Source organism: Phoxinus phoxinus, assembly GCF_949152265.1.
Source record: "Phoxinus phoxinus genome assembly, chromosome: 1".
Lineage (NCBI taxonomy): Eukaryota > Metazoa > Chordata > Actinopteri > Cypriniformes > Leuciscidae > Phoxinus > Phoxinus phoxinus.
This window is the reverse complement of record NC_136876.1, coordinates 16,802,129-16,816,032: the sequence shown is the minus strand read 5'-3', so window position 1 is coordinate 16,816,032 and position 13,904 is coordinate 16,802,129. Positions and strand designations below refer to the sequence as shown.

The window sequence follows — 13,904 nt, the reverse complement described above, 5'->3', positions numbered from 1 at the left end:
GCCGTCGTGTTTATCATGTTATGCTTATCGTCACACATTGAAATATTTTATTTCACACTCGTGGAAGTTCCCCTGGTTGTATGTGTTATAGTGTCCTCGTTGTAACTGGTTTATTGGCTTTTATTTAGTCGGTGATGCAGTTTATTTCGTGCCGAGCGCACCCGTTAACCAGGATGAAGGGCAGTAACGTTACGTTACTCGTGTTTTTGGAGCAGTTTAATGGCTTCAAACAAAAGCTACCTGATGAATCGTCGAGAAAAGGAAAGGCCATTTAAGACTTTATTTAAAAGGCATGAAGATACAACGTGAAGACTGTGTGACGCAGTACAGCTGGATCAAGGAAAACACCACATTTTCTGCCAAATGAGGTACGTTAATGTTATACGTTTACGTTAGACTTTTTATTGTCTTGTTTTTGTTTTAGACGACACACAGACATTAACGTTATACACACACGACACATTATATGACTTTAAACCCCTAATAATGACCTTGACAGAATAATTTACATTTAACATGACTGCTATTATACTTTATTATAGTTTGTTTCATAGTTTCTGTTGTTTTCTTATCTATTGACAGGACTTTGCTGATGTAACGTTAAGTTACTGTGCATCCCAAGCACCACCCTGCATGCTTATGGGTTTGTATTTTGTTTTATTAGTATTTTTATTATTATTAATCATTATGAGTACTCAATATTGGCAAAACACATTTAAATTTGGAGGAAAAATGTTTATAGAAAAAGTTGGTTGCTGAATAACTGTTACCCCCTTCAAATATTTTTACAGGTCAGTAGAAAAACATTGTATTAGGAAGATTTAAACAACTGTTTTTGGAGTGGTTTTTCTGAAGTGGTCGTGTAATGTTTTTCATTTTTTGTAATATCTTATTTGTTTAAGGTGATGGGATTTCAGGATTGCTGTCATTCAATAAGTTATTGACCACATCACCTACCCTATTGAGGCAGTGAGCTACAAAATGGCACTTATCCTGGAGTTCATAAAGGTAAGCAACACATTTTTAATGAAATTATTTATAGAGCATGTTGTTGTGTTACTGTTTATAATTGAAAATAATGAAACATATAAGGTATAGTTGAGCAGACAAGCTAACATAACATGCAATTGGAGTCCACTGTAAACAGAAGTCTTAGCATTTAATACAGTGTTTGAATTTTAAAGAATTAGGGATGACAGTTGATAATTTAACGAACGTAAAATACTGTACAATTGTTTTTCAACCTCAACCTGGTCTGCATGATACTTTGTAGTTCAATTTCCTTCATTTAATTTCATGTGTAGCTAAAAACATATATTTTTTTTCTTCATATGCAACTTTCCTGTGCAGAAATCCTGAATGAAGGTCGAAAAGGCTGAGATGAAGGAAACCAAACGTCTACACATTCCTCCAAGACTGCTGAAGTTCCTGTATGAACAACTGAAAATCCATGTAAAGTTTAAAGGGATAGTTCACTTTGAAATTAAATTTTGGTATGTTTTAGCTTACCTGAAGTGCATCTAAGATGTAGGTGTCTTTGTCTCCACAGTAGTTTAAATTTTGATAAATTTAGGTCAAACCGTTCTTGTCTGTCAGTCATATAATGCAGGTATATAGGCACTGTCTCCAAAAGCATGCAGAGATGTCTCTAATAGCATGCAGAGAAAAGTCCAAATTAAAAAATTCCCCATCGTAAGTGCACATTGATGGCCTAAGACACCAAACAAGCGGTTTGTGTGATAAAACGAACAGTATTTATATAATTTTTATCTCTGACACAACAACGTCCAAGTGATCTGTTTACTTAGTCTGCGTAAGCGCCGGAATGCTCCGGAAGTGGTCTCCCGGATGAGATTGCGCGAGCTTGCGTAAATGTATTTTTTTATATCGGTTTAAACATCCCGGATAGGCGCAAACTAGTACCATTTCTATTAGCCGTCCCACCTACAATCTCTGTTCTGTGCATAGGTTCTGATGTAAACAATGAGTGACGTACACGCGCGAGAGATCACTTCCGGCGCTTACGCAGACTAAGTAAACAGATCACTTGGACGTTGTTGTGTAAAAGAGATAAAAACGATATAAATACTGTTCGTTTTATCACACAAACCGCTTGTTTGGTGTCTTAGGCCATCAATGTGCACTTACGATGGGGAATTGTGTAATTTGGACTTTTCTCTGCATACTATTAGAGACATCTCTGCATGCTTTTGGAGACAGTGCCTATATACCTGCATTATATGACTGACAGACAAGAACGGTTTGACCTAAAAATATCAAAATTTAAACTACTGCGGAGACAAAGACACCTACATCTTGGATGCACTTCAGGTAAGATAAAACATACCAAAATTGTATTTCAAAGTGAACTATCCCTTTAAGCTTTTGTCAAATCTCAAAATGGACCTTTAACTGAACATACCGAAGAAGGAAAGTTTTTCACGCAAGTTGTTCACTCCAAAATTAAAATAATGTCATTTATTACTCACCCTGCTGATGTTCCAACCCTGCAAGACTTTAGTTCATCTTCAGAACAAAAATTAAGATTTTTTTAATGAAATCTGAGAGCTTTCTCTTCCTCTGTTGACAGCTTATGCAACTACCACTTTCAAGCTCCAGAAAGGTAGTAAAGACATCATTAAAGTAACACGGTGTCCTAACCAGATTGTTATTTTTCTGTCCACACCAAATGCGTCGTGACCATGTAAAGTGACAAAAACAATTAAAAACCACAGCCAATCAGAACAGTGTGTGGACAGGTTCTCTTGGCACAGCAGTCACAATGAAATTGATAAGTACATAATCAAATTAATAAATATTACACCATTTAAACAACTGAGTGACTGAAACAATCTTTGTCATAGAATACACTTGTTTGTTCACAATGAGTTGACAGTTTTTTTTTGTAGTGTTCCAGCTGCAATGTCGCAGAAAAATAGAAACCGTTTCTAAAATAGAATCGTCACGTGTCACTGGTTAGGACAAAAACTCTGATTGACATGGAAAATATACCTTTTATCGTGTGTTGCGCGTAGTTAGAACACGGTGTAATCTATGTATTTTCATTGGTTTAACCCCCCCAAAAAAGCGATGCAAATGCTTTGTGTGTGGAAAAACAAAACAAATTGTCTTTTGTCACAATATTTTGATACATGAGCATCTCAGTGGCTTGTGTTCTCACCCATGCATTCTCACCCTGCTGGGTCAGCAGCACGCATGCATTGTGGCGCTCTTGTGATCGCGTGTCAGCGATCTATATTTTGTGAGAAAAGATGTCTATTTTTCTTCTTTACACAAAACATTTGTGCCACTTCATAAATTTGAGGTTAAACCACTGGAGTCACATGGATTACATTTATCTCTGTATACCTTTCTGAACCTTGAAATTGGTAGTTGCGTAAGATGTCAATGGAGGGACAGAAATCTCTCAGATTTCCTCAAAAAGATCTTAATTTTTGTTATGGAGACGAATGGAAGTCTTGTGGGGTGTGGAACAACATGAGCGTGAGTAATTAATGAGAATTTAATTTTTTGGGTGAACTAAGGAATATGATGTTCTCTTACAGAAAAATGGCATTAACACTAACATTTCACTCTACTATTGACTAAGTCTGAAGCTGTCTTAATGATAAAAGCAGAAGACCTGTATTCATATTCCATTTGTTTTTGTTTCTTTCTTTCTGTATTGTATTTGTATTGTATTGCATTTGAAAATGTTTTGAATCTTGACTTTCACAGGTAATTAAGTTTTTTTTTCAAAGAATTTTGTGAGCTATTTGGTGCAACACCAATATTGTGCAAGTACCTGCTCATGTTTTCTTTTTTTAATTCTGTCTCTTGTTTGTTTAATGTCTAAACTTATTCCACAATACAAGCACTTTTTAATGGGTCTTTGTACATTGTTTCATTTGTCATATATATGTATATATCTTTACTCATTGAATGCATTTAAGAATGTTTACATGAATATTTGTACAAAAATAAACCATGTTCAATTTGTATATATGGTTCTTGAATTATTTGCTACCAAAATATATGCTATAAAATTTCTATAAATTCAGAAATTTCTGTGTAAGGATGATCCGTTAATAGTACGGAAAATGTACTGTTAATATACAGAATTTTCCGTTTTATAGGTGAAGGAACTGTCCGTAATTTAACGGAAAATGTCCTGGTAATTTTCTGCCAGTACATTATCCGTTTTTTTACGGAATTATTTTTTACAGTGTATCTAACTGGGACCCAGACAGTTTTGTCCTCGGTTTCCATGGTGGCCCTACATGGGTTTGCCCAGATGAAATGAACCCTGCTCAGTGTGCACACTACAGGCTGTTAAATGTAACACTGATCAGTGTTGGTGTTAATGAGGTAATTAAGTGATTGAATAATGATTGAGCATTATTGATGAACACCTGCTGTTAACAAGCAGAATCACTGAAAAAATGAAAACATAGATTTTATTTATATCTAATTAATAAAAATGAGGCAACAGATTACAAGCAATTTTATTAATTAAATTTAACAAATTAGAATTGAGTAATCAAATTAATCAAATTAATTCCTTAAATGTACTTCCAGCCACAGCCTTAGATGAAATCAACTAGAAGATAAAATACACAAAATCTCTCAGGATCTGATTAAACAACTCCACAAACAGCATTACCAGCTTCACGTATTACTAACCAGGTTGACTTTATTTCTGGTAGACGTCTAAATAACTTCTTATTGAGATTTAACAGAGGTTAAGATGTTGATGATTTATTGAAAATAATAGTTTGGTTTGATGCCACCATTATGGTGAACAGCGTTTGCTTTAGTTGGGATCTTGACTTTTTAACATTAGTTTTACTCTGCTCAGTTGTATCTGATTGTTATGTTAAGAACAGCAAGAGGAAATGCATTCAGATGCTATAAGCTGATTAATGATAAAAGTCTAATCGCTGTAAAAAATAAAACATATATTTTATTTGTATTTAATTAATTAAAATACGGCAACAAATTACAAGCAATATTATTAATTAAATTTAACAAATTAGAATTGTGTAATAATTAATCAAGTTAATTCCTTAAATGTTAACCATTTAAAATGAGTAAAATTTACAAAATATATGTTATTGCCAACATTGAAGACACCTGATGTTAACAAGCAGAATCACTGAAGGATAAAACCATAATTAAAGTCACCGTTATGGAGATGAGTGTGTGTTTTAGTTGGGCTCTTCACCCTTAAATAATTAACTTTAATTTTTGTTTGACTGCTGTACTTGAATTATAACAGCCAGATGAACAAACAGTGATCTGATGGTGTTGGTTGTGTTTTAACATAATCATGATTTCACAATCATTTGACCTGAATCACTTAACTCAAATGGAGTCCAGTTTATGAGTTAAGTTATCTTTATTAACTATAGAAGTACGGGCATTGTACACCGTAATATTTTATTTAAAAGGTAATCCAAATAATTTCTAAAAAGTTTCTCTTGTACAAAAAAAACCAAAACAAAACACAGACATCATGAATCAGCCTGTGAATCTCAACAATGGTGACATTTATAAAGCATGTTGCAGTGCATTCTGGGTTGCACCAATCAAAACTCATTCATGGCTCCCATCATGCATTACTGCATGAATAAATAATGAGCTTATGATCAGAGGTTGTCACCATTGCTGAGATTCATACGCTAAATATTGATGTCTGTGTGCGCCTAAAAAAAAAATACATATATTTTTTATTAGATCAACGTTTCTATTTGTTCATCTGGCTGTTATAACTCATGTACAGCAGCCAAACAAAACTTAAAGTTAATAATTTAAGGGTCAAGAGCCCAACTAAAACACACACTCATCTCCATAATGGTGACTTTAATTATGGTTTTCTCCTTCAGTGATTCTGCTTGTTAACATCAGGTGTCTTCAATGTTGGCAATAACATATATTTAGTAATTTTTACTCTTTTTAAATGGTTAACATTTAAGGAATTAATTTGATTAATTATTACTCAATTCTAATTTGTTAAATTTAATTAATAATATTGCTTGTAATCTGTTGCCTCATTTTTTTTAAAATTAGAAATAAATAAAATCTATGTTTTCATTTTTACAGTGGGAATTTCAGTATATTTTTATCAGAACATCAAATGATTCTTAAAACACCATTTACACAGTTTGGACTTATGCTATTTTTACTCCCACACAGACATCAAGAATCAGCATATGAATCTCAACAATGGTGACATGCTTCATGGTGCAATGCATTCTTGGAGCCATGGATAAGTTTCGTATGATGCACCCAGAATGCATTGTACCATGAAGCATGTCACCATTGTTGAGATTCATATGCTGATTCTTGATGTCTGTGTGGAGGTAAAAACCGCACAAGTCCAAAATGCGTAAATGGTGTTTTGAGAATCATTTGATGTTCTGATAGAAGTGTGCTGGAATTCTTGCAGTAGAATCACAACAAAATGAATAACATATCACCTGAACAAAACTCACGCACAAAAACAGTGTGCCAAACCACTTCATGATGATTATATTTGTATCATCAATCAGCTTATAGCATCTGATTGCTTTTTCTCTTGTTGTTCTCAACATAACAATCAGATACAACTGAGCAGATAAAAACTAATGCTAATAAGTCAGAGCCCAACTAAAGCAAACGCTGATCACCATAATGGTGGCATCAAACCAAACTATTATTTTCAATAAATCATCAACATCTTAAAGGATTAGTTCACTTTTAAAATGAAAACTCTGTCATCATATACTCACCCTTAAGTTGTTTCAAACCTGTATGAATTTCTTTCCTCTGCTGAACACAAAGGAAGATATTTAGAAGAATGTCAGTAACCAGACAGTTTTTGGTTCCCAATGACTGCCATAGTAGGAAAAAAATATACTATGGCAGTCATTGGGAACCAAAAACTGTCTGGTTACTGACATTCTTCTAAATATCTTCCTTTATGTTCAGCAGAGGAAAGAAATTCATACAGGTTTGAAACAACTTAAGGGTGAGTATATGATGACAGAATTTTCATTTTAAAAGTGAACTAATCCTTTAACCTTCTGTAGACGTCTGACAGAAATTAAGTCAACCTGGTTAGTAATAAGTGAAGCTGGTAATGCTGTTTGTGGAGTTGTTTAATCAGATCTTGAGGGATTTAGTGTATTTTATCTTCAGTTGATTTAATCTAAGGCTGTGGCTGGAAGTAGTTGTGTTTCTCTTTCCTTCAGTGGTTCTGCTCGTTAACAGCAGGTGTTCATCACTAAGGCTCAATCATTATTTAATCAATGAATTATCTCATTAACTCCAACACTGATCAGTGTTACATTTAACAGCCTGTAGTGTGCACACTGAGCAGGGTTCATTGCATCTGGGCAAACCCATGTAGGGCCACCATGGAAACCGAGGACAAAACTGTCTGGGTCCCAGTTAGATAGCCCAGGTCAAACCCATGTGGGCCCCACATGGCTGTGTTGGCTGGGTTGCCTGATCTGCAAGAAGGTAATTGCAACAGAGGAACATCAGAGGAATCGTGGCCAACCGAAAACAGCACCACAAATCCCATTTCAATTCAAATCCCATTGCAATTTAAAAGGGTATGTTGACCAAGTAATCAATATTCAGTGTGATTTAATGACAAGCTTATTAATAGCCTCGTTTCCATTACCTTAAATTTTTTTATCTAATTTCTGGTCATACAGAAAATAATAATACATTATTCGCAACTACTTTTATTTATGTGAACTCATAATAACAATAAAACGTTGTGCTTTTGTCAAATAAAATACAACAATGTTTAAAAAAGTGTCAAAAAGTCATAAACAAAAATCTGAAAATTCGTCGATATTTACTTTTTTTGCGCAGCAGTTGGTGTTTCAAATTAAAATTTTGGTGTTCAAAAAGACGTTTTGAGAAGTGTTTCGTTTCAAAAAGACAACAACCGTTAATTTTTCAATTACGGATTAAAATAGATAGATAGGCTAATAATAGGGCAAAACATTTGCGCAAATCTGTAATAATGGAAACGCGACTGACAGGCAATGATATGATGATATGCATGATGATGATGACTTGTTTGGTAAGCTTCTATTTTAAAAGTTTCTCTCTCTCTCTCTGTCTGTCTGTCTCTCTGTTTTCTCTCTCTCTCTCTCTCTCTGTCTCTCTGTTCTCTCTCTGCGCTCTCTCTCTCTCTCTCTCTCTGCGCTCTCTCTCTCTCTCTGCGCTCTCTCTCTCTCTCTCTCTCTCTGCGCTCTCTCTCTCTCTCTGCGCTCTCTCTCTCTCCGCGCTCTCTCTCTCTCTCCGCGCTCTCTCTCTCTCTCCGCGCTCTCTCTCTCTCTCTGCGCTCTCTCTCTCTCCGCGCTCTCTCTCTCTCTCCGCGCTCTCTCTCTCTCTCTGCGCTCTCTCTCTCTCTCCGCGCTCTCTCTCTCTCCCTCTCTCTCTCTCTCTCCCTCTCTCTCTCGGTGCGAGTGTTGGGAGTGTGTGGGAGTTGAGCGCGCGTTTGTGAGAGCGATTGCGAAATTCTCGTTTCCATTTTCTCCCTTTTCCTTTTCTTTTCTTTTACTTTTCTTCTTTCTCCTTCTCTCTTCTTCTTTTTCTTTTTCCCCCTCGCCCAAAAGCCTTATTGTTTCCTTGTAAATTAGCTTGCGCGGTTTTCAGACGCCGGTATGGCGTCTGTTTCCGCGCAAGGAATGTCAACCTTGTCGCTCCGTAATGGCTGCAAGTGTGTACCTGAACCTGGAGTGACAGTGGAAGAGCTGCTGGTGGTTATAGGAGAGCAGGTTGGTTTCGAGAATATAATTTCAGCCTCACGGATGAATAAAGCTGTCGTCATATTTTTGAAATCAGACTCCTTGGTCAATCAGTTGACTGTGAGCGGAATGTGGGTGAAAGAAAAGTTCGTTTCGATAACCCCATTGTCCGCTCCAGCAACGAAAATCATAATCTCGAACGTCCCACCTTTTATACCTAACGAGATCTTAACGAAAGAACTGCAGAGGTTCGGAAAGATTGCAAGCCCCGTTAGAATGATTCCCCTCGGATGTCGAAACAACGCGCTAAAACATGTTCTCTCTTTCAGGCGCCAAGTCTTAATGTTTTTGAGTTCACAGGATCGTAACTTAGAAGTCTCTTTCCGCGTCAATCATATGGAGAATTCGTACATGGTTTATGCCAGCTCCGAGAGCCTAAAGTGTTTTGAATGTGGTGAGTTGGGGCACAAACGCTTCGCTTGTCCACATAAAGATGATCAGCGCGCGTCCACATCTGACGCGATCAGTGGTGATGTAAACAACACTGAGATTAGGCCTACCGACCAGCAAACGAGCGAAAGTGATGAACAGAGGAATGAGGAGCAGGGTGAAGGAGCCACAGAGCAGGACAAGATGGAGGAGGTGAGTGAGATTAATGTTAATGCTAAGAGTGTGGAGCAACCTGGGTGCAGCTATGTTTCTGGTAAATCTAGAATTGTATTAGACACTGTTGATAAGAGCGAGGCTCAGAGTAGTGTGGACTATGTGGGTGAAGTTGATGATGTAGTACAGGCTGAAGACGCAGAGGACAATATGGCAGATGAGATGGATAGTTATTCCCAGTGTACTGATGATGGAGATGATGATCAGTGGTCAGAGAGCTTAGGAGGAACTGATAAAGATCTGTATACTGTTGAACAAATTAATGCATTTCTTGATAATACAAAAGGAAAAGCTGGTGTTGAAGTAACTAATTATTTCCCTGATATTGACAAGTTTATTGCTTCTGTTTTACGGGCTAGAAAAATGAGCAACTATGATGATCTTTCGCAACAGAAGCGGTTTCGTCTTAAGAAGCATATTACTGTTCTCAGACGAGGTAAAAGGTTGGAGAAAGCAAGGGGGAAAACTAAATAATCTTAATGGCCTATACTTTTTCGTTCTGTTTTTCTCTCTTTCTTTTCCCCTTGTTCATGGAGATCTTGCGGGTGGGATCAATTAATATAAATGGATTGAGGGACAGGAGAAAGAAGGGGCTATTATCAGAAATTATTCGATTGAAAGATTTGAGTGTCGTTTTTTTGCAAGAAACCCATAGCAGTGAAGACAATGAGATTGATTGGGGCTTGTGGTGGGAAGGAGATAGCATTCTAAGTCATGGGACTAATGTAAGTGCTGGAGTAGCTGTACTTTTTTCCCCTGCTCTCAAAATAAATATTTTATCCAAAGATGAAGTGGTACCAGGGAGATTTTTGACTGTAAGGGCTGAAATTATGAATTTTAATTTCTTGTTTGTAAACATCTATGCCCCTAGGAGCAGACAGAGTACAGCTCTTTACTAAATTAGAACAGATCTTAAAAGAAAAGCAGGATGGTGATCTTATTGTGTTGGGGGGAGACTGGAACTGTACTCTAGACTTTGTACGAGACCGGAATGGGGAAGAACCTCATTCACAGTCAGCTACTTGTTTAGCTAATATAATTAAAAATCTAAAATACTCAGATGTATGGAGAGAGCATAATTTATTAGTACGGCAGTATACATGGATGAAAGTTGGCAATGGCAGCGTTTCTGGAGCACGTTTGGACCGTTTTTATACATCACAAAACATGAGAAATAAGATTGTTAACACAAATATCATCCCTACGGCTCTTTCTGATCATAAACTTATTACATTTGAGTGTATTCTGACCGAAAGGAAGCATACTAGTTATTACTGGCACTTCAATGTTAAACTTTTGGAAGATAAAACTTTTTGTGAGAATTTTAATTTTTTTTGGGAAAACTGGAAAAATGAAAAATGTCTTTATGAAAATGTTATTCAGTGGTGGGAAGTTGGCAAAGCGCACATAAGAGGGTTTTGTCAGCAGTATGCATCTCATACCTCTTTAATTTTGAAAAAGACACTAGTACTGTTGGAAAAAGAGATCATGGACATTGAAAAGAGTATGCATGATAATGATGATGGAGATCTACAAGCACTGTGGACTGAAAGGAAAAATCAGTTGAGTTTCGTTTTAAATGAAAAAGTTAAAGGAGCTCTTGTAAGAAGTCGGTTCTTAACAACAAGAGACATGGATGGACCTTCTTCTTACTTCTTTAACTTGGAGAGGAAAAAAGGGCAAGAAAAACTGATGCACGTTTTAAAGGACAATAATGGACACAACACTTCAGACCCGGTAGTGATGCGCAAACTTGCTGTGGATTTTTATTCTAATTTATATGCTGCCGAAAATTCAGATGAACTGTGCAGAAACCAACTATTACAAGATCTTCCTGTCTTAAAATCAGAACATAAGGACTTTTTAGAGACTGAACTCACTTTTGAAGAGGTCACTGCTGCTGTTATGGGACTTTCCTCAGGACGTACCCCAGGACTGGATGGGTTACCCGCTGAATTTTATAAGTTTTTTTGGAATATTATTGGTTATGATTATTTTGAGGTGATCCAAAAATGCATCAATGAAGGAATTCTTCCTTTGAGTTCTCAGAGGGCAGTCTTAACGCTACTCCCCAAAAAAGGTGACCTCACTCTTTTAAAGAACTGGAGACCAATAGCAATTCTCGGCTCTGATTACAAAATTTTTTCAAAGTGTCTGGCCAACAGGGTAAATAGTATACTATATACGATTATACATAAAGATCAATCTTATTGTGTAAAAAATAGATCTATAATAGATAATTTGCATTTGGTACGTGACATTTTTGATTTTGCTTCTCATAATAATGCCAATTTGGGTTTTCTGTCATTGGACCAAGAAAAGGCCTTTGACAGAGTCGATCACACTTTTCTTTTTGATACTTTAAAAGCTTTTGGATTTGGGGAGAGTTTTATTTCCAAAATAAGACTGCTGTATGCTGGAGCACAATGCATGATTAAAATAGCTGGTGGCCTTAGTATTCCTGTAAAAGTTAACAGAGGCATTAGACAAGGTTGTCCTATTTCAGGTCAACTTTATAGTATAGCCATTGAGCCTTTACTATGTAAATTACGAGAACATCTTACAGGTCTACAAGTAAATACACTGGAGTTTAAGAGTCTTATTCAACTCTCTGCATATGCAGACGATGTCACTGTTTTAATTAAAAATCACAGTGATGTTCAATGTTTAAAAATGGCTTTGGAATGTTATGGGAAAGCATCTTCAGCCAAAGTTAATTGGCAAAAAAGTAATGCTGTGTGGTGTGGTCAGGACTCGAGTAGTCCTTCACTTCCTGGTGGTTTGTTGTGGGGGAAGGCAGGGTTCAAATATTTAGGAGTTTTCTTAGGGACAGAGGAATATAGGAATAAAAATTGGGAGGGCCTAGTGGAGAAAGTGTGTGCTCGGTTGTCTCACTGGAAATGGTTGCTGCCCCAGCTGTCCTACAGGGGGAGAGTCCTGGTCTGTAACAACCTGGTTGCATCATCTCTGTGGCACAAAATGATGATCCTAGAGCCTCCAGAAGAGCTGGTAAGACGAATTCAACGGTGCCTAGTGGACTTCTTCTGGTCAGGACAGCACTGGCTGAAGGCACCAGTGCTCTATCTGCCACTACAGGAAGGAGGACAGGGGCTGGTCGACATTGGAGCCAGAGTCAGAGCTTTTAGACTCCAGACGGCTCAGAGACTGTTATATGGAGAAGATGTAAGCTGGGCTGGAATAGCCTGCACCCTCCTGAAGAGAGCGGGCAACATGGGATTTGACCGCCACTTTTTTCTTATGGACATTGGGAAAACAGATCTGAGCGGATTGACATCTTTTTATAGATCAGTGTTAAAAACATGGACACTTTTCAAATTCTCTCGGCAACAAAATGGTGTGAAAGGCCTGTGGGTGAGAGAAGAACCACTGTTTTTTAATCCTGCACTGGATTTGGATGGTTTTAAATCTGGGTCCCTCATTAAAGCGATGTGGAATGCAGGTTTCACCAAAATTGGACACTTTGTTTCTGAAGCAGGATGGATTTCTGCTGAGAACCTAGCTTCAAAAATGGGCTTACGGTCAGTTCGTGTGGCAGAGAGACTGTTGACTCAAATCTATGAGTTTTTACCCAAAGATTATAGAGACTCTTTAGAGACACCTGTTGGAGAAGAGGAGACTCCTGTCTTTCCAGAGTTGCTTTTCTCACCTGATATCAGAACTTGGCAAGAAATGGAGAATGGTCTGCTCTCCTTTAAAACACCTGAGCTTGGACTTTTTAGCAATGCTGGAAGGAAAACTATGTATGGGCTGTGTGTAAAGGTGATACATCTCCTGCAGTTGCAGAGTGTGAGAGAGACTAAATGGCATGAGATCTTTGGGCCAGGCGCTTCCCCTAAAGGCTGCTGGAGGACCCTGTACAAACCCCCCATTGAGAAAAGTACTGGGGACCTGCAATGGAGGGTTGTGCATGGTATAATAGCTACGAACAGACACAGAGCACACCTTGACCCACAGGTTGGGGAGGGATGTCCTTTTTGTGGAGTACAAGAAACAGTCTTCCATTTATTTTTTAATTGTGTGAGATTACAACATTTATTTCTTAAAATGGAAGAGTGGTGTCAAACCCTGGGGGAAGATTTTTCACCTGAAAGGTTTATTTATGGGCCTAAATATAGCAGGAATAAAAGGGAGAATCATGTTTTACTAAATTATTTATTTGGACAAGCAAAGATGGCTATATGGTTGACAAGAAAAAGTAAATTGAGTGACAAGGGTTCAACTGATGTTATTTCAGTATTAAACGGATTAATAAAATCCCGTATCAACATAGAGTACAGTTATTATAAGTTGATAAATGATCTGGAGATGTTCAAATATAGATGGGAAGTTAATCAGTGTATTTGTGGAGTTGACTCTGATGAAGGTTTGCTAATTTATATTTGAGCAATGTTTTCTTGTAAAACAATACTAATAATTGTGTGAGTTTTCACTTAATCTATTCTTTTTTTCTTTTATAATGTTCATGTAATT

General features: G+C 37.1%; 3 protein-coding genes and 1 long non-coding RNA gene across 5 annotated transcripts in view; 3 read left to right on the top strand and 1 right to left on the bottom strand.

Annotated features, from left to right (window-relative positions):
* Positions 1–13,904, top strand: part of LOC307008913 (butyrophilin subfamily 1 member A1-like) — a 250,491-nt gene that overhangs the window by 47,542 nt on the left and 189,045 nt on the right. The gene's annotated exons all lie outside the window — the stretch shown is intronic.
* Positions 1–13,904, bottom strand: part of LOC307008983 (exportin-6-like) — a 56,048-nt gene that overhangs the window by 11,423 nt on the left and 30,721 nt on the right. The gene's annotated exons all lie outside the window — the stretch shown is intronic.
* LOC307009015 lies at positions 236–1,487 on the top strand. Its single transcript, XR_013799940.1, has 4 exons — positions 236–368; positions 583–643; positions 903–1,008; positions 1,351–1,487. It is a non-coding gene; the product is annotated as an uncharacterized lncRNA (long non-coding RNA).
* LOC307008972 (transposon TX1 uncharacterized 82 kDa protein) lies at positions 8,603–12,817 on the top strand. The gene is made up of 2 exons (XM_079632322.1): positions 8,603–9,708; positions 10,875–12,817. The coding sequence occupies exons 1-2, from the start codon at positions 8,667–8,669 to the stop codon at positions 10,910–10,912; spliced, it is 1,080 nt and encodes a 359-aa protein (XP_079488448.1). The 5' UTR covers positions 8,603–8,666; the 3' UTR covers positions 10,913–12,817.

What these genes read in the sequence shown, in the direction of transcription:
- LOC307008972 (XM_079632322.1), top strand. Translation starts at nt 8,667, where the DNA reads ATGGCGTCTGTTTCCGCGCAAGGAATGTCAACCTTGTCGCTCCGTAAT. An exon ending in TAATACAAAAGGAAAAGCTG is followed by an intron (nt 9,709 to 10,874) that starts GTGTTGAAGTAA and finishes ATTTTGAAAAAG; the next exon opens with ACACTAGTACTGTTGGAAAA.